The 20908-nt window shown below is 41.5% G+C and overlaps 2 protein-coding genes across 2 annotated transcripts; both read left to right on the top strand.

The window, feature by feature from the left end:
- Positions 1 to 2145: 2145 nt before the first annotated feature.
- On the top strand, positions 2146 to 3768 carry LOC122653253 (aldehyde oxidase GLOX-like). Its single transcript, XM_043847223.1, has one exon. It carries the CDS (start codon positions 2157 to 2159, stop codon positions 3753 to 3755), a length of 1599 nt encoding a protein of 532 aa, XP_043703158.1. The 5' UTR covers positions 2146 to 2156; the 3' UTR covers positions 3756 to 3768.
- An 11411-nt stretch (positions 3769 to 15179) lies between these two features.
- LOC122651117 (aldehyde oxidase GLOX-like) lies at positions 15180 to 16721 on the top strand. The gene has a single exon (XM_043844444.1). It carries the CDS (start codon positions 15228 to 15230, stop codon positions 16719 to 16721), a length of 1494 nt encoding a protein of 497 aa, XP_043700379.1. The 5' UTR covers positions 15180 to 15227.
- Positions 16722 to 20908: the final 4187 nt, after the last annotated feature.

Here is a 20908-nt window from a genome sequence, read left to right as displayed (position 1 = left end):
ACATATCACATGCATCAATGGGTCCATCTACAATATGAGGGGCAGATGGAGATTTTGATAAAGATCATCTTGGTTCATTAAGTAGTGTTTCTTGATGTACCTGATGCATCTCTCGGTTCCATTGAAGATACAAAATGACCATATTACCATGGCATAGTGTTTTCCTTGTACCTGATATCAGGAATACAAAACCTATTATTTGCATATCGACCTAACCTTGTGTTACAGACTTGTTTCACAGCCCATGACAAAAAGTAAGTCATCTTTAGGGTTTGGAGTTCCTAAAATTCTTGGCCATGCATTTGTATCTACCATGTTGCAGGTTCGTTTGTCGACTTGTTGACCCCAATGCTCCTTGCTCATATATCAAGTTTTAGCTCAAATAAAGTAGGATCCAGATCTATGGCGCAGCTGTCCTAGTGGCTTTAGCGGTGCAGACACAATCATGCGCAATGATCGCCTTACCCCCACTCGGGCAAGGGTAAGGCGTTTATTGCTCATGCGGCTATATCTATACCGCTATGGCCGCTAGGGCAGCTACGCCGTAAAGGATCTGAATCGGATAAATTAACCTGCAAAAACAAAGCACCAAAATTATCCTATGGTTTGATCGCCATAAGTGTTGATTCAGCTCCTCTCCTAGGAGCCCAACCCCAAGGAGTGTCCGATGAGGTATGAAACGGGGCTGGGCTGCTGGGTGCATGTGGATGTATGTTTGTGAAACTTTGCGTGCGATCCGATGCACATCCTGACGTGCCCAGCAGCCCAGCACCATTGGATGCTTCACTCGACACTTCTTGGGCGTTGGACTTGTAGGAGAGGAGCCTGATCCATAAGTGTAAACACACCGATGAAGTCAACCGAACTACAAAATTCTACCTATACCAACCAATCATTATATCATATCATAGGACTATGTGAACAAGTGCCTAGCTCACTTGGTAGCATATGGTGCGTGGAAGCCCATTGCTACTAGGTGTTGGGTTTAAAACCTCATGCTTCACACCTCCCCTTCCGCATAGAATAGGATAAAATAGGACCTATTAAAAAATATATCCATAGCACTATGAAAGCAAAAAAGAAAAAAAAAAACATCATTAAATTAGGAAAAAGATTGCTAGGATGCCCTTATATAGATTTCTTTATACCCTTCTTACAAAAAAAAGCGGTGGGGCTCAAATTGACTCTTTTTTCCATTCTACCATGTGGTCGATTATGTATCAATGATACCATTTTCTAAATCTTCATTGATGCAGCATGCAAATTCCGTCTTACATTGTCCTTGTAGGGAATCCTCCCTCATTAAATTACTATCTAGCTAGAATATATTCGTGTAATGATCATCATCTAGTTGTATATATTTTGTAAACCCTTCTGAATAAGCAACCGGTATTGAATTTCATAATAGAAATTCGTGGTCCATGAAAGATGAATATGGTTAATGAACTTTCTCTTTTGCTTCTTACCAAAAAAAAAAAAAACTTTCCTCTTTGCTTGGAAGAAGACTCCAAGGAGGCGAGCCTCAAAGGTTTCAGTCGTTAGAAAGGCAAAAATGTTGGTTCTAGTTAATAGTTTGGGTTAAGATTCTCTAGTAAGCAGAGGAAAAAAATTTGGATAAACTGAGATTCTTGGAAGGAGGAGACTTTGACGCTTGCTTGCTTGCTTGTAGCTACCTTTGCTCAATTTATTAGATTAGTACCCCAGTTTTGACCTTGGAGGTGCTAATGAGAGGACGAGATGCAATATGATCTTTGTTTTTTTATTTTTATTTTATTTTAATTCCCGCCGAGGGAGAGAGAGAGGGAGTTGTTAGAACCTAAGTTTGTTGGGTTTAAGAAAACTGGGTTTCTCACTTTCTTGTAACGTTAATGAAAGAGAAGGAACCAATAATTTTAATCAATTTACAGAAGGAACCCAGCAAGGATTTAAATTGACAGCTTCCAACTCCCAACCTCATTTTTTTTTTTTTTTTTTTTTATCATTTTAAAAGAAAATCCAATCTCGTTTTTCTTCCTTCACCCTTTTGTCGATTTAAAAGGGCCAACCCAACCCAACCCAACCCAAGTACTACTCCACATGACAGACCCTCTTCAAGCCTTCATTAATTCTTCTCCTCCTTGGGCTTGGGCTTGCAGACCAAAGACACAGAGCTAACCATGATGGCTTTATATCCCATTCTTTGTTTCTCCTTCTTCTTCTTCTTCTTTCTCATTCTCAATTCCATTAAACCAGTGGCTTCACAAGGTCAATGGGAACTCCTCCAGCAAAGTATTGGCATATCAGCCATGCACATGCAATTACTCAACAACGATCGCGTCGTTATCTTCGACCGCACCGACTTCGGCCGTTCCAATCTCTCCTTACCTGCTGGTATATGCCGGAATGACCCAAACGACTACGCACTCCGTCATGACTGTACTGCTCACTCTGCTGAGTATGACGTAAGCAAAAATTCTGTCCGTCCCCTTATGGTCCAAACCGATACTTGGTGCTCTTCCGGTGCTGTCTCTATTGACGGCAACTTCATCCAGACCGGCGGATCCCATGACGGTGACCATGCCGTCAGAATTTTCAAACCGTGTAGTACTTGTGACTGGCAAGAGTTTCCAACTGGACTTAATCAACGACGTTGGTATGCCACCAATCATATACTACCAGATGGACGAGTCATCGTGATCGGCGGCCAAGAGAACAATTACGAGTTCTATCCCAAATCCACAACTGTATTCTCGTTACCTTTTCTGGAACAAACGAGCAATCTCTACCCATTTGTTCACCTCAATGTGGATGGCAACTTATTCATCTTCGCCAACACTCAAGCTATCTTGTTCGACTACACCACCAACTCTATCGTGAAAACTTTCCCAGTAATTCCAGGTGGTCGTCGGACCTACCCCTACACGGGTTCCTCAGTTCTCCTTCCACTAAAGAACTTACAAGGGTCTTCAGTGGAAGCTGAGGTCCTCATCTGTGGTGGAGCTCCATTGGGGTCAACAAATTCGGGGAATTTCATCGGAGCCTTGGATACATGTGGGAGGATCCGAATTACTGACCCGAATCCGACATGGACCATGGAGACTATGCCACTCGCTAGAGTGATGGGAGACATGATCTTACTTCCCAACGGCCAAATCTTGATCATTAATGGCGCTGCAAGGGGGCTTTCCGGGTGGGAATCTGGTAGAGATCCAGTGTTCTACCCGGTTCTATATCAACCCGAAAACCTGATCGGATCTCGGTTCCAAGTACTAAACCCAACTACCATTCCACGTATGTACCATTCGACAGCAATCTTACTACGTGACGGTCGAGTTCTAGTGGGAGGAAGCAATCCCCATCAGTACTACAACTTCACCGGCGTTCTTTATCCGACGGAATTAAGCTTAGAGGCATTCTCGCCTGCTTATTTGGATTCAAAATTTTCGGCATTAAGGCCTACGATCAACGCCCCATTATCATACACTAAGTTAAGTTATGGGCAACGATTTATGTTACAGTTCTCGGTGTCGAGTCCGGTGAAGACGAACAGCGTAGGGGTGACAATGGTGGCTCCATCTTTCTCAACGCACTCCTTCTCCATGAATCAGAGAATGTTGGTGCTGGATGGCAGAAATGTGATTGGAATGTCGAATTCATTGTATTCCATGGCAGTGACGACTCCAAAATCAACTTTCCAGGCACCTCCTGGGTATTATCTTTTATTCGTGGTTCATCAAGATATACCTAGTGAGGGGATTTGGGTTCACCTCCAGTGATATTTACTATTATATTAATGGGAATAACCAGCCAAAAAAACGGCTGTGTGTATACGTTTAGTTAATTTTTCTGGTCTTAAGGTGTATTAGTTGTTTAATAATGTAATCTGAATTTGATTCGGGTTATTAATGGAAGGAAGTCTATGCACCACTCCTTTCTTACTCAGCAACTATAAGCCATCAAAATTTAAGTGACTAAAGATTAATTGCCGATATCAAGAAAAGTCTTTCAACCATAGCAACATCATTTGTTGACGAGTTGACCTTAAGGTTCCTGGCTCATATATCAAGTTTCAATCTAAATAGAATAGCTAAAATGTCAAAACAAAGCATTGAAAATAAAAGGGGAAACGCCAATACATGGAAAGGGGTGCAAGACCAGGAACTCTTCCAATACTTGGTAGATTGGGAAACTTTTAGCTTATAACTTATATGATATGCGAAATATAATGCTAGCTGGTCGCGTGTAGTGTGCGGTCCTTGCGCCTAGATACTAGATCGCACGAATTGATCGCTGCATCCTCAAGAATTTCCACCTTTCTATAAAGGTACAATATTCATTTCACATGATCCTGTGTCTGGGCACAAGAACCACACACGAGCAGATAGTGTTGGTTCATCCATATGATATATGATACATATATTTGTCATAAATTGTGAAGCTACAATGAAATCAACAGGAATACCAATACCAATCAATCATTATATATACCATATCCATAGTATGACAAAAAAAAAAAAGAAAAAAAAAGAAAGAGAAAGAACATCCTTAAATTAACATAGAAGATACTCATGTATATATGTTGTAAGCTTTCTGACGAGAGTTCAGATCTGCTACCCACATGCATGGGACGGGTGGGGACAGATCTGAACCCTCCATGGGGTGCGGGACCCACCTCTAGGGTGTGGAACCCATGCTCCATGGAGGGGTCAGATCAGTCCCCACCCGTCCCCATGTGGGTAGCTGATCCGGATTCGATGACTAAGCAAACCGTGTTGAATTTCATCAGAGACAGAGACATTCGTGGTCCCAAGCAGGTTGGGAATCATCTGTTGTTTTCTAAGGTTCACAATTAACCTTTACACGTTTTAGAGAACTCATTATTGTACCACCGTTCCTTATAAAAGAGATTTTAATTTGAGCTTTTGGTAACTCAATACAATGCCTCTAACTAGGTGGACATATCAACCATAACCAAAAAACTCTAATTATGGTGGATATACAAATGATGCACATACTACACGTCTGTGTAGGGTGGAACCTTTAGTGGCGTCGGGAAAATTTCACGTACGTCCCCTGGAAAAATTAATTTCCTAATTTTTAAATTAAGTAACAAAAACACCCAGTCTATTCACTATACACATTAAACGTTAAAATTATATTTTAATTGACCAAAATGCCTTTATCTTCACCAAATCATTTAGTATTTTAGAAAAAATAAAATAAAAATTCAAACGTATCCCACGAACCGTCTCCTCTCCTTCCTCCCTCACCACTCTTTTTCATGCCCATTTCCTCGCTAAATTCCTGCAACTTGAGTTGGGGATTTTGCTTATTTTTTATTCTCCAACTCCAACAATTCATAGACTCTTTCTCTATTTCAACATGGAAGAAATGAAAAGATGGGAAACGGCACTTGTCCCTGCATACTTGGAGTTAAATCCTCATTTTCTCCCTCACTAGACGTCTTATTCCGACATTCCCTTTGATCAATGACCCATATTTTCCCCCAAAAGGTTAATCTCAGCCCTCATTTTCTCCCGTTCTTCAATGGTTCAACGTAGGGCTTTTTCTGGAGCTAAACCCTCATTTTCTGATGGATAGCAAGGTTTGGGAGACTATTCGAATTGGTTGCAGAAGAGGGTTAACAACACCAAGAATTGGATTTGCCAAAGTCTTGCTAACCTGCAGACTGCAAGACTGGGAATGAGAACGTACAACAGTTCTATAAAATGAACTTGTCTCTAATTCAGGTATAAAATAGTTACTCGTTACCCAATTCGTCTCATTATGCAGTTCTGAGGGTTTTTGTTTAAGTAATTTTCCCTTTTTCTTTACTTTTCGTTTGGTTTATGCCATATTTTCTTTACTTTTCCGCCTGAATCCCTTCTCCTCGGATTTTTATCCGCTGCTATAATTGCAGCGCTGCTGTACTCATCGTGCGGCGCTGCAGGTGCCATGTGTGTCATGTGGGGCTTGATGTATACACATGGCACCTGCAACGCCGCACGATGAGTTACAACAGCATTGCAGTTACAGCAAAGGATTAAAGTCCCTTCTCCTCGGATTTTTATCCGCTGCTGTACTCATCGTGCAGCGCTACAGGTGCCATGTGTGTCATGTGGGACCTGCTGTACACACATGGCACCTGCAACACTGCACGATGAGTACAACAGCACTGCAGTTATAGCAGCGGATTGAAGTCCCTTCTCCTCAGATTTTTATCTGCTGCTGTACTCATCGTGCGGCGCTGCAGGTGCCATGTGTGTCATGTGGGGCCTGCTATACACACATGACACCTGCAACACCGCATGATGAGTACAGCAGCACTGCAGTTACAAGAGCGGATTAAAGTCCCTTCTCCTCTGCTTTCATTTCCTCAATTTCAACCTCCGTCGAGGGGCCAGGCTCCCGAATTGAGAAACCTCGATTTTCATATGGCAAGATACGTGTTATCGTCTGCCCAATGTTTACTGGTAAAACCACCTCGCTCCTTCATGGGATCAAGATTAAAAGTAATAATGGCAGGTTCGAATTTCTTCTCTAAATAGTGACCTACTACTGCAAGTGCCGGTTCTGTTTACTGTTTTCCTGTGTAGAACTGAAGTATAAGGGGAGCTGAAGACTGAAAATGGAAATCACAGTCATATGTTGTAGTGCTCTAAATTTTTTTTTTTTTTGGGCATTTTGATCAATTAAAACACTTTTAACGTTTAACTGTGTATAGTTAACGGATTGGGTGTTTTTGTTACTTAATTTGAAAGCCAAAGAGGTATGTGAAATTTTCCAGACCTCAGAGGTAAAAGTGTACATAAGTCATATCTCACGGGAGATATGTGAAATTTTTCCCTTTTTTACCACTAATAGAAGTAAGTTTTTATGGCCGTAAAATATTATCACCACTGAATAAGTGAATAACCTCTAAGTACATAGTACGAGAACAATTTTTTTTTTGGTAGAAAAAAAAAGAACAGTCAGTGGTGGCAAAAACCAACCACTATTAAATTTTTATCCTTAGTGGTAATAACGAATTATCTCCACCAAGCATATTCATTTTAAAGTGAAAATATTTCACTCCCTTTAATCAAATATTTTTTATAATTTAAAAACAACATTTCAGTACAGTACATTACAAATCGTCGCCTGGTATATATAATCTTATATACCAATTTGGCTCTCCTCCAGTCGTGATGGGAGCTGGAGGGTCCAACCCAGCAAAACAAGAGTACGTGGTTTTGGTTATTTCACAGGTGGGGTCCCAGTAGACCCCCCTATAAAATGACCATACCCCTGTTTTTGGTGTTTTTGTAGGGTTAGACTCTCCAACTCCCGCCATGGCTGGAGGAGAGCCAGATCCCCTATATACCAGAGATTTATTGAAATTGCCATCATTAACAAAATTTTCTAATCTAAAAATAAGGCAAATTATAAAAACTAAACATATAGCTATAATTAAAAAAAAATCCTGGTGATGTATTATATCCTCTTTAAAATCCTTTTTTTTTTGGAAAGAATACTAAAATCCTGATATTTAGTGGTGGTTGGATGTTTACTACCACCAAAAGTATATTTTCTCAGCCGTACAAATTATTGTCACTAAATCTCTATCTAAAATTTTGAAAATTTTGTTCTCTATTTCACCTTCAATCCTTCCTTATTTTTTCTATTTCATTCTTCTCCTTCAAAAATCTATCTCTCTATTCTCTCTTATTGACTATTGCTTTATTCACCACCATAAGGGGGATGAAGCCCGCCAAGTTGCTCACTTCATCTATGGGTTTATCCCGTTTTTGATGGTATGTGTAGTGGTTGTAGAGGTGGGGCTATGGTTGGGGAGAGGAGGAGGGGGGGGGGGAGTAGTGGTTGGCCAGGGTGGGTTTGCAGGGGGTGTTGTGACTGGATGGGGGTTAGAAGGTGTGGTGGTGGGAGGGGAGATGGGTGTGGCCGGGAGGGGGCATGTCACACCCCTATCCCGACAAGAAATAAAGTACAATATCAGGGTATGATTGGGGTGACACGCGTCATCCCACCTCACCGCCAGGATCTCGATGCAGTGGCCAACTCACAGTCATTAACCAATATTAAAATACAATAATATCAGAGTGCGAAAGATAAAGGAATATTACATTCCAAGATAGGTCAGAGTTTGCGGAAGCGTAAATGAAATAATTATAAGATGTTCATTGGCTAATGATAATAAGTAACATAGTTATAAAAATTCCTATGACCATCAAGTAGCTACCAAAAAGGTAAAACATAAAAGTTTTATACAAAGCACAAGGCTCTCAAAAATAACAAAACGGGAACGATCCCAAGTAACAGTACAGCCCGTAGGCACAATCATCATGGGCAACCATCGCCATGATCCTCAGTCACGGTCTCTGGCTCCATAGTAATCATCTGCATCAAAATCTAAAAAGAATGTGTACACGGGGGTTAGCTCCACCGAGCTAGTGAGAGAGAAAAGGGGATGCACAATCACACAATCACAAATAGTCCATGGTGCATGCCATTATTAATTCATTTACCACCTGACACACAATGCTAAGTCAATGGGTATATGCTACTGCAATAACTCAGGAAGACACTGTGGATCCTTCCATTCTCACCACAATGCAACCTCAATTATTACTATGGAGCCCGCGCCGGTCGTAGTCATCACCACCCAGAGGCAGACCCTGATAACCATTACTACCCCTAGCCTGGCCTCTCTAACTCTCCACAGGCAGCAGGTGCTCTGGCTACCCAACACCTAAACCCCTGTTGGTAAGGGTCGTAGCATAGGAAACTAAGCCTAACCATAGATATACTACATGAATCCTATCGTGTTGAGAGGTACATCCGGGTGTGTCAACGTCCCATTCCATCTAACACCCGGGTACCAGCACAACACGGTGCATACAGGCAAGAATGAGATGCAATATACAATTTCACGTAATTCGGGGGTTCCGGTGCCAGTACTTCCTGGCACCGTAACCCAACACAAATCCATATCATCCTAATCAATCATCATCATCATCGAATAAGAATAAATGCAAATATGCAATCATGCTTGAATGATAATGTCACAATATAATTCATAAATGCATGAATAAGTAATAGTAAATAAGCTCAAACAGTCACCCAAATCCACTCACCAATTACTTCAAATAGAATTTGTATAAGCGCAACGATTCCAGCTCAAAATCACTCCATTGCATATATGTTGGCGCCTATGGAAGTGAATAAGAGTGTGAGAGAGTGTAGGGGAGGCCTCATAGAGAAACCCCACAGTTTAGATAAGTTATAAGCCTTAAAAACTGCGTCGGAGGCAACGTCGGACTCAGCAGAGATCTGCCTCTGACCTTGAGTCCGACCTTCACTGTAGGCTCTGGCCACATCGGAGGCAACGTCAGACTCAGCAGGCTTGCCTCCGACCTTGAGTCTGACCTTCACTGTAGGCTCTGGCCACATCGGAGGCAACATCGGACTCAGCAGGCTTGCCTCCGACCTTGAGTCCGACCTTCACTGCAGGCTCTGGCCACATCGGAGGCAACATCAGACTCAGCAGGCTTGCCTCCGACCTTGAGTCCGACCTTCCCTGCAGGCTCAGGCCACATCGGAGGCAACGTCGGACTCAGCAGGCTTGCCTCTGACCTTGAGTCCGACCTTCCCTGCAGGCTCAGGCCACATTGGAGGCAACATCGGACTCACGCAGACTCTGCCTCCGATGCAACCTAGGTGCGATTTCAAGGTCTTTAAAAAGCCCTGGGTTATCCCATTTGGTTCTCTAAGCCTCAAGGGACTAGGGAGGGGGTGTCTTAGAGTCTATTTGGGTCTTAGAAACACCCAACATCCAAAGATTTAAGGGGCTTTAAAGGATCAAAAGCTCAAAAATCCAGATTTGGGGTTTCCTTTGGTGGTTGAAGCTTTAGAATCAAATAGATTCAGCAAGAGGTCAAATAGAGGTCTTTATAGGACTGTAATACATTAATGTAGTCCCAAAAACATAGCTTAGGGTAAACCATTTGGTTCCAAGAGGAAACCCAAACTCAAGATTGAAATTAGGTGAGCCATCTAAGCTAAAAAAGAAGGACATGGAGGGCCTTCCAAGCTCAACCGAAAAGAGAAAAGAGAAGGGAGAGAGGCAAGAGGGTTCTTTGCCTACCTGATTTGAGGTACACAGGAGGTCCTCTTTGTAGATCCAAGCTCAAGTAGCCGATCCCACCTTCTTCTCCTTCTTCTCCTCCTTGGTGGCTCCTCTCTTCAAAGCTCTCCTCTCCTTTCTTGATTAGGTTAGGAAAGAAAAAGAGAAAGACTAGGAATAGTCCTACCCATCTCTCTCATAAAGAAAATCACCTTTATTGGCCTATTTGGATAAGGCCTCATAAGTGTAACCTAGGATCTGTTTGGATAGGGTCAAACAACCATCCAACCCTACACAAGCTTTAAAAATCCTCACTTGGGCCCCAAGGCCCACACAAGGTCAAGTTAATAAAAAGGGGTAAGGGTAGGGTCAAACATGGCAGGACACCAATAGCACCTTAGCCACAGGGTCTCACCCACAAGAGTCCTTGTCAGCAGCATTGGATGCAGGGTCAGAGGTAGCCAGTAACCTTGCATCCGATGTGAGTAGGAAGGTGGTTCCCACCATAAGAGGTCAGGGCCTTTGGACCACACTTCGAGGGCTTTGAGAGGGCAGTAAGCACACAACAAAATTTGATCAACTACTTACCCTTAACACGTCAAGGTGCAACCTCCGTGATCCCGAAGAGCTTTCCCACCGCGACGCTAAGTTCGTCACCAAGTGAAGTGTCTAAGTAGGGCAATACGGGGTGTGCCGTCTGATACTCCTCACTCTTGGGATTGGTACTTGGAGGGTAGTCGACAAAGTCACCGTCGACGAATTTCCCCCACTCCCGGTTGAGGAATCTTTTTTCGACTGGCAAACCCGTGTCGAAGTCAACAATCTTGTAGCTTGGTTTGACCACCACCGTGAACAGCTCACCGACATACGTGGCAGTGATAACTACACGTCACAGGAAAGAATTAATAATTAATTATACTCCCGGGGTGCGGGTATAACAGGGCATGAGTTGTGGTGTCGTACGGTGGTGAGGTGGGGATGAGCTAGGGTTGTATGGAAAGGTGGTGGGGCCACCAGAGAAAAGGGGGATGGGGTAGAGGTTATACAGAAAGGTGGAGGGGGGGGGGGGGCGGGTAGGGTAGGGGTAGCAAAGAGGGTGGTGTGGGAGGTTAGGGGAGACGGTGGGAAGTGGTGATGGGGGCAGGGTAGGTAGGAGAGGGGAGGTGTAGAGGTGGTGGTGGAGGGGAGGGGGGTGAAGAGGGGTGGGGGCATTTTAAGGAGTGGTGATGGGGTAGGAGTGTCAGGGAGTAAGGGTGTTAAACGGTTCGATTTCGGATAAACGGTTTGGTTCAGTTCGGTTTTGACTGCTTGAGGGTAGAAACCGTAACCAACAGTCTCATAATCAAAACCTGGACCATTTAATAAACGGCTTCAGTTAAACGGTTTTTAAATGGTTTCGGTTAAATGGTTCTATACGGTTTTACACGGTTTTGATTAGACGGTTCTATACACATTTACTACTCTATTACCTAATACTAGTTATTAGTTAATAGTTATTACTTATTATTTACTAAGTTATTAGTTTTTTTTTTTTTTTTTTAAAGGAAATCATTCATGAAGAAACGTGACTACTTAGTAGTTTCTACTTGCTAGGTTTTATTTGTTGTTTATCAACAAAAAAAAGTGGTTAGGTTTTTAACGGTTAGACAGTTTGGTTATAATCGATTTTAATTGGATTATACAGTTTGAAATAGTTGGATTAATCGGTCTAAACATAACCAAATCGATTAAATAACCGGTGTCATTTATAAAGCCATAACCGGACCATTTAACTAAACGGTCTGTCGGTTTCGATTTAAACGGTTTGGTTCGATTTCGGTAAATGGTTTCGGTTTGGTTTTGACACCCATATCAAGGAGTAGGAGTAGGGGTGGGGTGAGTAGGGGAGGGGAGGGGAGTAGCATTGGGGTGGGGGTAGTGGAACGAGAGATGAAGTGGGGAGAATTGGGTTGAGCTGAAAGGGAGTGCACGACAAGGGACAATTTGGATCCTCTACGACGTGATTGACCATCCTGCCCGTGTTGTGCAGACACAGGGTTGCACGCAAAGACCGCCTTACCCTTGCCCTAGTGGGGGTATGGCGGTCTTTGCACATGGCCCTGTGTCTACGCAGTACAGGCCAGACGGGCAGCTGCACCGTAGAGGATCTGGATGCAACAAGGGATGGGGGCGAGCGGGTTTGGGGGATAAGGTAGTGGTGGGGGTGGATGGGGAGTCGCAAGGGTAGGGTTGGGGACTTGTAGAGCTACAGATGAGGCTGGGAACATAAGTTTAGGGGTGACGTGTTTGGGCCTTTGGGGTAGCTTGATTTTGAAAAAAAAAAAAAAAAAAAAAACTCATTTAACAACGGTTTTTTAATTGCCATAAAATTATTGTTGCTAAATCAACATACACGCATGGTAACTAATACAACTAGCACAATTCACAATTCACGATGGATTTCCAACTAAGAAAAAGTCCGCTGTTAAAGGATATGATAGCTTGTTTTTTTAAGCTTTAGAGGTAGTAAATACAAGAATGGATCATCTGCACGAACCAATAGGTGAACATACATCTCAGAGTCAATCACATGTTAATTTTGTTTCCATAAAAATCCCTCCTCCCCTTGTAAATGGCAAATAATAGACAGGTGGTTTGCTCTCACATGTATGTTCACCTGTTGGTACGTACAGAGGAACCAAACTCAAGTTTACTTGTGGTTATTATTACCAACCACCTCTGGGACTTGGCGTAGGTTCACATACGAGAATGTTCTTGTACGTTTGCAAGCCATCTAGGTAGAATCCAGAGGAATAGTGGATTCCACCTGGATGGCTTGCAGCGTTCTTGTACTTGAACTTAAACCCACCGCACCACCTCTATTCCCCAAGCAAGAAATTTTTTTCCAAATAATTTTATGGGGAAAGGTTTTGTACACGGTTGTGTCAACCGTGTACGAATTTCCCCGCTCCTTTTACTTTTTTTTTTATGAAAACCCCCCTCTTTCCTCTCTGTTTCCTTCTACCATTCTTCTCCTTCACCGGCTCCCATCCCCCTCCTCCTCCGGCTCCAGCTCCCTCTTCCCTTCCCTCCCTCTCTCTCTCTCTCTCTCTTCCACATACGGCTCCTACCCTCCCGTCCCCTCATCTTCCACAACCCTCCATGCCAGTAAATTACTGCTTCTTACTAACCAAGACCAATTTGTTCACCAATTTGAAGATCCTCCCATGGAATCTCTGCTACTTCATCAAGTATTGGATTAATTTTCTCTCTCTGAAAACCACTGATGAAAAGTGGGTTGTCATTGGTTGATTCATTTAATTCTTTGGCACTTAATTGATTCGTCCAGTTTCCACATTATTTCCGACTCCTGCATTTCCTTGATAACTCATCTCACCCCTAGAAAAAACATTTTCAAGTTGCTTTGGATAAGAGCCAACTGCACATGGTGCTGGAAACTTCTGAATTTTTTCTTCACATGCAGTTCTAACCAAAGATGAAACAAGAACAGGAAGCAAGCCTACAACTGTGGAACCATCCTGGGCCATGTCATTACCTTCATCATTAACCAACATAAACCCCTCATCTCAAGCCATGGGAGGTGAACAAACACCATGGCTGATAGTGGTTTTGCCAACAACATTATGAAGATCTGAGCTGGCAAAAGTAAAACCTAGTTTATCTGTGATTGAATTCAGAATTGGTTTCTCATCTTTAAAATTAGCTGAATCAGATGCATTCTCTTTCTTTTTTCCTATCATCTCCCCTATTGAAGTTTGTTGTCTATCTTGAGTTACTGGGTCCATGCTGAAGCAAAACTTATCATGACAAAATTCTTCCCCATTGTCAATCTTGTTCAAATCCACAGACTGGCTTTGACCAAGCAAGGTACGTCCTTTCAGGAACTGGGGAGTTAGATCAGAAAATAAATCTGCTAGAGGAGATGCACCGCTCTCCAGAAAGACAACATGAAGTTTCTGGGCAAATTCTGGGTCTTGTGCCGCAGTGATCACATATTCAGAAACATCCTTTAATTTCATCTTTTGAACAGATGAAGCTCCTCCACCAGTGCTAGATGAATTTTCATGCAGTTTATGCAAGGATAGAAGAAGCTTGCCAAATTCATACTCAAATCTCTCAGTTTGATTCTTTTCAGAAATATTTGCATCATCCTTCTTTGCTTGAATGCCAATATCATCTGACAAACTAACTTTGGAAACATGATCTAGGTGTCCAAATATAGTTGCTTCACTTGTTTGATTCTCAAATTGACAATTGAGCTTGCCGAGTGCAAAACATGAACCCTCTACATTCTGTCCAATGTTAACAGAGCTCCGTATATCTAATCCAGGCATGGAGGGTTGTGGAAGATGAGGGGGCGGGAGGGTAGGAACCGTATGTGAAAGAGAGAGAGAGAGAGAGAGGGAGGGAAGGGAAGAGGGAGCTGGAGCCGGAGGAGGAGGGGGATGGGAGCCGGTGACGGAGAAGAATGGTAGAAGGAAACGGAGAAGAAAGAGGAGGGGGGGTATTCATAAAAAAAAAAAAAAAAAAAAAAAAACAGTAAAGGGGGGAAAAGTTTCATTCACGGTTTACACGACCGTGTACAAAACCTTTCCCCTAATTTTATTCTACTTAAAAAAATATAAGCAGAAACTAATGAGAGCAAGAGATGTAACCAGAACATTTTTTGTTGTTGGGGACCGGGTCGTGTAAAAACATAAGTTTGTTGGGTATCTTAATAAAAGTATGAAACTGGATTTCTTGGAACTTTGGGGAAAGAGGGAGGACGAAATAATAATCATTAATCAATATACACGAGAAACCCAGCAAGGATTCAAATTGACAGCTTCCAACTCCCAACCTTGTTCTTCTTCCCCGTTAACAGTATTTAAAATGCGAAGCCAAACCAACCCCATATAGGCAAGTACACACATCCCCCTTCATCAACCCTTCATTCTTCTCCTACTTTGGCCTGCAAACCAAACACAGACCTAACCTAACCTCGATGTCTCTTTCTCCCATTCTTTGTTTCTTCTTCTTCTTCTTCTTCTTCTTCTTTCTCATTCTCAATTCCCTTACATCAGCAGTACTGGCGGATTCACTTGGTCAATGGGACCTCCTCCAGCAAAGTATTGGCATATCAGGCATGCACATGCAATTGCTCAACAACGATCGTGTCGTTATCTTCGATCGCACCGACTTCGGCTATTCTAATATCTCCTTGCCTGCTGGCATATGCCGCAATGACCCAAACGACTTCGCCTTCCAACGTGACTGCACTGCTCACTCCGCAGAATATAATGTACGTAACAATTCTATACGTCCCCTTATGCTCCAAACCGACACTTGGTGCTCTTCCGGTGCTGTCTCCCACGATGGCAGTCTCATCCAGACCGGTGGATTCAATGACGGTGACCGTGTTGTCAGGATTTTCAAGCCGTGTAGTACTTGTGACTGGCAAGAGTTTCCAAATGGACTCAATCAACCACGTTGGTATGCTACCAATCATATACTACCGGATGGACGAATCATCGTGATCGGCGGCCAACAGAACAATTACGAGTTCTATCCTAAATCTGCATCGACGAATACTGTATTCAACTTAACGTTTCTAGAACAATCCAGTAATCTCTACCCATTTGTTCACCTCAATGTGGATGGAAACTTATTCATCTTCGCCAACAACCAAGGAATCTTGTTCAACTACACCACTAACTCGGTCGTGAAAACTTTCCCAGTAATTCCAGATGCTCAGCCTCGGACCTACCCCTACACGGGCTCCTCAGTTCTGCTCCCATTAAGGAATTTACAAAAGTCTTCGGTGGAAGCTGAGGTCTTCATCTGTGGTGGAGCTCCATGGGGTTCATACCAGGAGGCCAGTTCAGGGAACTTCATTGAAACCTTAAATACATGTGGGAGGATCCGAATTACAGACACGAATCCGACATGGACCATGGAGACAATGCCGCTTGCTAGAGTGATGGGAGATATGATCTTACTCCCCAATGGCCAAGTCTTGATCATCAACGGTGCCGCAAGGGGGCTTGCCGGGTGGGAATTCGGTAGGGATCCAGTTTTCTATCCAGTTCTGTATCAACCCGGTAACCAAAACGGGTCTCGGTTCCAAGTACTAAACCCAACTACCATTCCACGTTTGTACCATTCGACTGCAATCTTACTACGTGATGGTCGGGTTCTCGTGGGAGGAAGCAATCCCCATCAGTACTACAACTTCACCGGCATTCTTTTTCCAACCGAATTAAGATTAGAGGCATTCTCACCTGCTTATTTGGATTCAGAATTTTCGGCATTACGGCCTACGATCATTGCGCCGGCATCTTATACTAAGCTAAGATATGGACAACGATTTGTGTTACGGTTCTCGGTGTCGAGTCCAGTGATGAAGAATAGGATAGGGGTGACAGTGGTGGCTCCATCTTTCTCAACGCACTCGTTCTCCATGAATCAGAGAGTATTGGTATTGGGTGGTAGAAATGTGGTTGCAGTGACGAACTCCTCCTTGTATGCCATGGCAGTGACCACTCCAAATTCGGCTTTCTTGGCACCTCCTGGGTATTATCTTTTATTCCTGCTTCATCAAGATATACCTAGTCAGGGGATTTGGGTTCAACTCCAGTAATATATCATATATCGTAGTTTTCAACTTAATTAATCTACATTTATTATGTTCCTAATAAGAATTTAGCAGCCATTAAAAGTTGTGTTTAGTTAATTAATTTTTTCTACATGTATTATATTCCTTGCATTTTCATTGCTATTAATTCCATGGAGATGGAGCATCAACTATTAGATGGGAGGTGATTGATTTATAAAGCAGTTTATGATTCAAAATACTTGGTTTTATCAAAACATGATTTTAAAAAACCTAAAAAATTGTGGGCTTAATATCTGGCCCGTGGGTTCATTGTTGGACTGGACATGTGTGAAAATTTATGTCTCTTTCATAAAGACATCATCTAAGTGGCTCAGTGTGTCTAAATTAAATGGGAAGTCATGTGTGAATAGCCAATTGAACATTTCTGATTCGAACGTATCAAGTTTTTTTCACCCAAGGTGAAGAGAGAATCTCTTAATTCCGTGGGTTCAGGTGGTTGGAAAATATTATTATAGATATTTCCAACTTCTTACAAAGGAGAAAAGGGGAAAACTTTCACCAATCTAGACAGAGAACTCAACCAGTCTAAGACACAAATTTTACTTATAGAGAATTCTATATCTTGTTTGTCTCTTCCATTATTCTATTAATTAAATTTTATTATTGGGAAGGGGATCGTTGCATGGTCTTCTACATCAGTGCCGAGGTCAATGAAAACACGCACAAGAACATCCGACAGGGGTGGGGATTTTTTATTTCACGTGAAAGCGGGAAAATTCTTTTCTGTCTTCTACATTGGATTGAACATTGTTTATCGTTCTAATTGGCAGAACTTAGTATTATTCATGGATGCATACTCTACCTATTAGGGCAATCAGGGTCAATAGAAGGAGGACTGAGGTTGAATGGTCTCGTAACTAGGAATAATTCTAGTCTGGTAGGTCGAATTCTGGTCCTAAAACTTTATCGCTGTATGAGACATTAATTAATGGATTGATCTCTGAGTCAGAGAGTTCATAATCTTGAATTGGATAGGCCAACATTGGCCAGATAATCGGTATCGGCTGAGACCAAATCAAACTCTGGACGATACGGAAAAAGATCCGATACAACGATACCAAGATTACGAACCGTGCATATCTCTGACTACTCAACTGAGTAGTTATACTAAACCTTCTTTTATGTTCTGCTTCACCTAGTAGACTGTCTTATACGATTACTAACCCAGTAAGTTACGAGTAAAATTTTCTTCTTTATCGAGGGGACTCAACTTAAATCAGCATCTTACCAAAAGAGCAAAAAAGACACTTAAATCAGTAGACTGTCTTATGAGCAAAATGTTGAAAGACGTGATTCCTTTTCAGACAAACAGTTAGGTCTGAATTAGACACTTTTTGCCAGAGCACGAAAATCCTTGGCATCTTTTGGCTCCAATTGTTTGTGTGTAAAATTTTACCTCAAAATTTTTCTGCGGTAAATTTTATTTTGTAAATGTATAATTTTATGTATTGAAAAAAACTTTATAATGTTTGTTTTCGTAAAAAAAAAAAAAACATTGAAATACTATTCAACAATTATGATTTTACAACTGAAATTTTTTGAAGTAAAAATGTTCAAGAAAAATTGGATTTTACAACTGAAATTTTTACTGATGGGCATCAGTAAAACAAATTTCTCGGTAAAATTGGATTTTCCGTTGTTTGTTTTGTAATTTGAAAAATTTTCTTGATGGAGGAGAGACATGGTAAAAGAGTGGTTCATCAAGCCAAGGTATCTTGGATCGATTTGCAGAACAAAGTGTCAGTACTCCCACTGAAGAGAGTTGTAGATTGTTGACTCAAGTGAACGTAAATCAGGTTTTTATTCATTTTTCCTTTTGGCCCATCATCCCAATTGGATCTACTGTGCCCAAAAATGCCAAGGATCACGATGTTCGAACTTGGAATCCTCCCGTCCACTCTGTATCCAGCTCTCCAGTGCACTTGTGCGCCGCATGGCGTGCAACGCACATCATATGTTGGGAGCTCCGATCCACACGGCAACGCACACCTTGACGTTTTGGTGTGTCAATTGAGGCCTTCCTAGCCCCACGATGTGCGCTGCACACAGTGCCGCTTGAGAGAGGATCCCAATCCCTCTACAAAAGTAGACAGAAGTGAAAGGTTGTTATAGCGACTAGAAGCCACCAATTTGCACCCCTCTAAAATAAAAATTCTCTTCTATGTTAATGACCCTGCGCATGTTCTCATTGGCCTGGTGGCTGGCGCTGATGCAAGGCCACACAGTTTGGGACTTGGGAGCAATCTTCTGGCTTAAGAGGCCCTAAATTGACATGCAGATGTACTATTGAAATTGAACACGGAAACAAAGGGGAAGTCATAAAGTTTGACTTTTTTTCACCCTAGTGTTGTAACCAAGCATGTACATCAAGATTAACGTACCCTACTTTCTTTTATGTAATTCTTTTCCAATCCAGATCCTCTATGGAGCGGGGTAATGATTGCCTTACCCCTTCTCGAGTGTTCTGCCGGAGTAAGGGTAAGGCTGTCATTGCGCACTGCCTTGTGTTTACGCAGCACATTCGTTGGGGCAGCCCGCACCATAGAAGATCTGGATCCATTTTTCCCTTGTAACTGATATAGAGGCTACAAATCCTATTATTTATGTGTGGAAATAACCTTGTATTAAACTTGTTTCACAGCCTATATCAATAAATGATTCTCTTTTAACCAAAAAAAAAAAAACGGTGTGGATTGTGAAATTCCTAGTGTAGAAGAAACATGCAGAAAATTCTTGGTCTGATACTTATATCTGCCATTTTGCAGGTTGGTTGGGCTGAATTTTATTAACAAATTGATACCAAAGTTTCTTGTTCATGTGTCAAGTTTCAATCTAAATAGAGCAGCCTGCATTGCAAAACAAAAGAATTAAAAATTTTGTTGAGATATATAACTTCATCAAAAGAAATTGACAGTTGAGAATTTAACGGAAGAACACCAATATATGATAAGGTCTACAGCTGAATTTTAGTATAAGGTTGGCAAGTAAGCCATCCACATCATATCCTAGTTATCCAATTATAAAAATTGCCATATCATTTATCCACGTAGCATAATATGCCAGACCAGGAATTCGATCTTCTTATACACGGGAGACGCGGAAACCTTTAACATTTAATTTAATTGATAAATATGGGTCATACGTGCGAACATATCAATGAAGTCAACAGAAGCAGAAAATTATACTAATACCAGCCTTCTACCAAAAAAAAAAACAAATACTAATACCAGCCAATCATAATATCATATCCATATGATCTAGGAAAAAAACAAAAAAACAAAGATCTAAGTACATCATTAAATTAACATAGAAGATAATCGTATATTAATCAATATCTATTAGTATAGATTTTGTGTCAGCTCTTTGAAGAGACAACCCATTCGTGGTCCCAATGATTAATGAATATGGTTATTAAAATGCCTTGTTTGGAAGGAGGCCAACTTCATAGGACAAAGTCGTATCCTTTTTTGAATCGTTGGAGAAGCATAAATGTTGGTAATTAATATTTTTGGTCGTTGATGAAGCATAACTGTTTGTACTATATATTTTAGGTTGAGAATCTCTGGTCGGCAGAGTTTAAAAATAGAACATTTGAGATTCTTCGGTGGGGGGCTAATAGGCGACGCCTGCAGAAGCATCGATACAGGGTCAACTTACATTTTATGGGGGTGGTATTGTCATTTCACCCCATGTGTCTGGGGATACACTTTCTTACAAAAAAAACATTTCTCCATAATTTTACACTGCTTAAAAGTAACTTATCGTTCATTTTTGTTTATAAAAAATGAAGGAAAATAAAGTTGTATCCCTTGAAAGCAAATCCAATTGTAATGAATATAGTTGGAAAAAACATAGATTTACTCTCCTTTTTTTTTTTTTTGTGTGTGTGTGTGTGTGTGTGTGTGTCAGATATCCCGATAATCTAATATTTTTGTCACAAATTTTTCATTTTCAAACGAGGTAAATTCTGTTATTTTATAGATTTAACTCGAAAAAATATATGCATCTTTTAATAATGACATGTTATTTTCAAATAATTTTGAAATTTTTTTTATCCTTATATTAAAGAATTTGGCAAAAGGTTAGATGCGTGCCTATACACCATGCACCAACCATGGAATGGAATAATAGAGGAGCCAAAATGACCAAAC

Source organism: Telopea speciosissima, chromosome 2 (assembly GCF_018873765.1).
Source record: "Telopea speciosissima isolate NSW1024214 ecotype Mountain lineage chromosome 2, Tspe_v1, whole genome shotgun sequence".
NCBI lineage: Eukaryota > Viridiplantae > Streptophyta > Magnoliopsida > Proteales > Proteaceae > Telopea > Telopea speciosissima.
This window is presented reverse-complemented; position numbering and strand designations above follow the sequence as displayed.

Coding starts and splice junctions, on each gene's coding strand:
- LOC122653253 (XM_043847223.1), top strand. CDS start 2,157: ATGATGGCTTTATATCCCATTCTTTGTTTCTCCTTCTTCTTCTTCTTC.
- LOC122651117 (XM_043844444.1), top strand. CDS start 15,228: ATGCACATGCAATTGCTCAACAACGATCGTGTCGTTATCTTCGATCGC.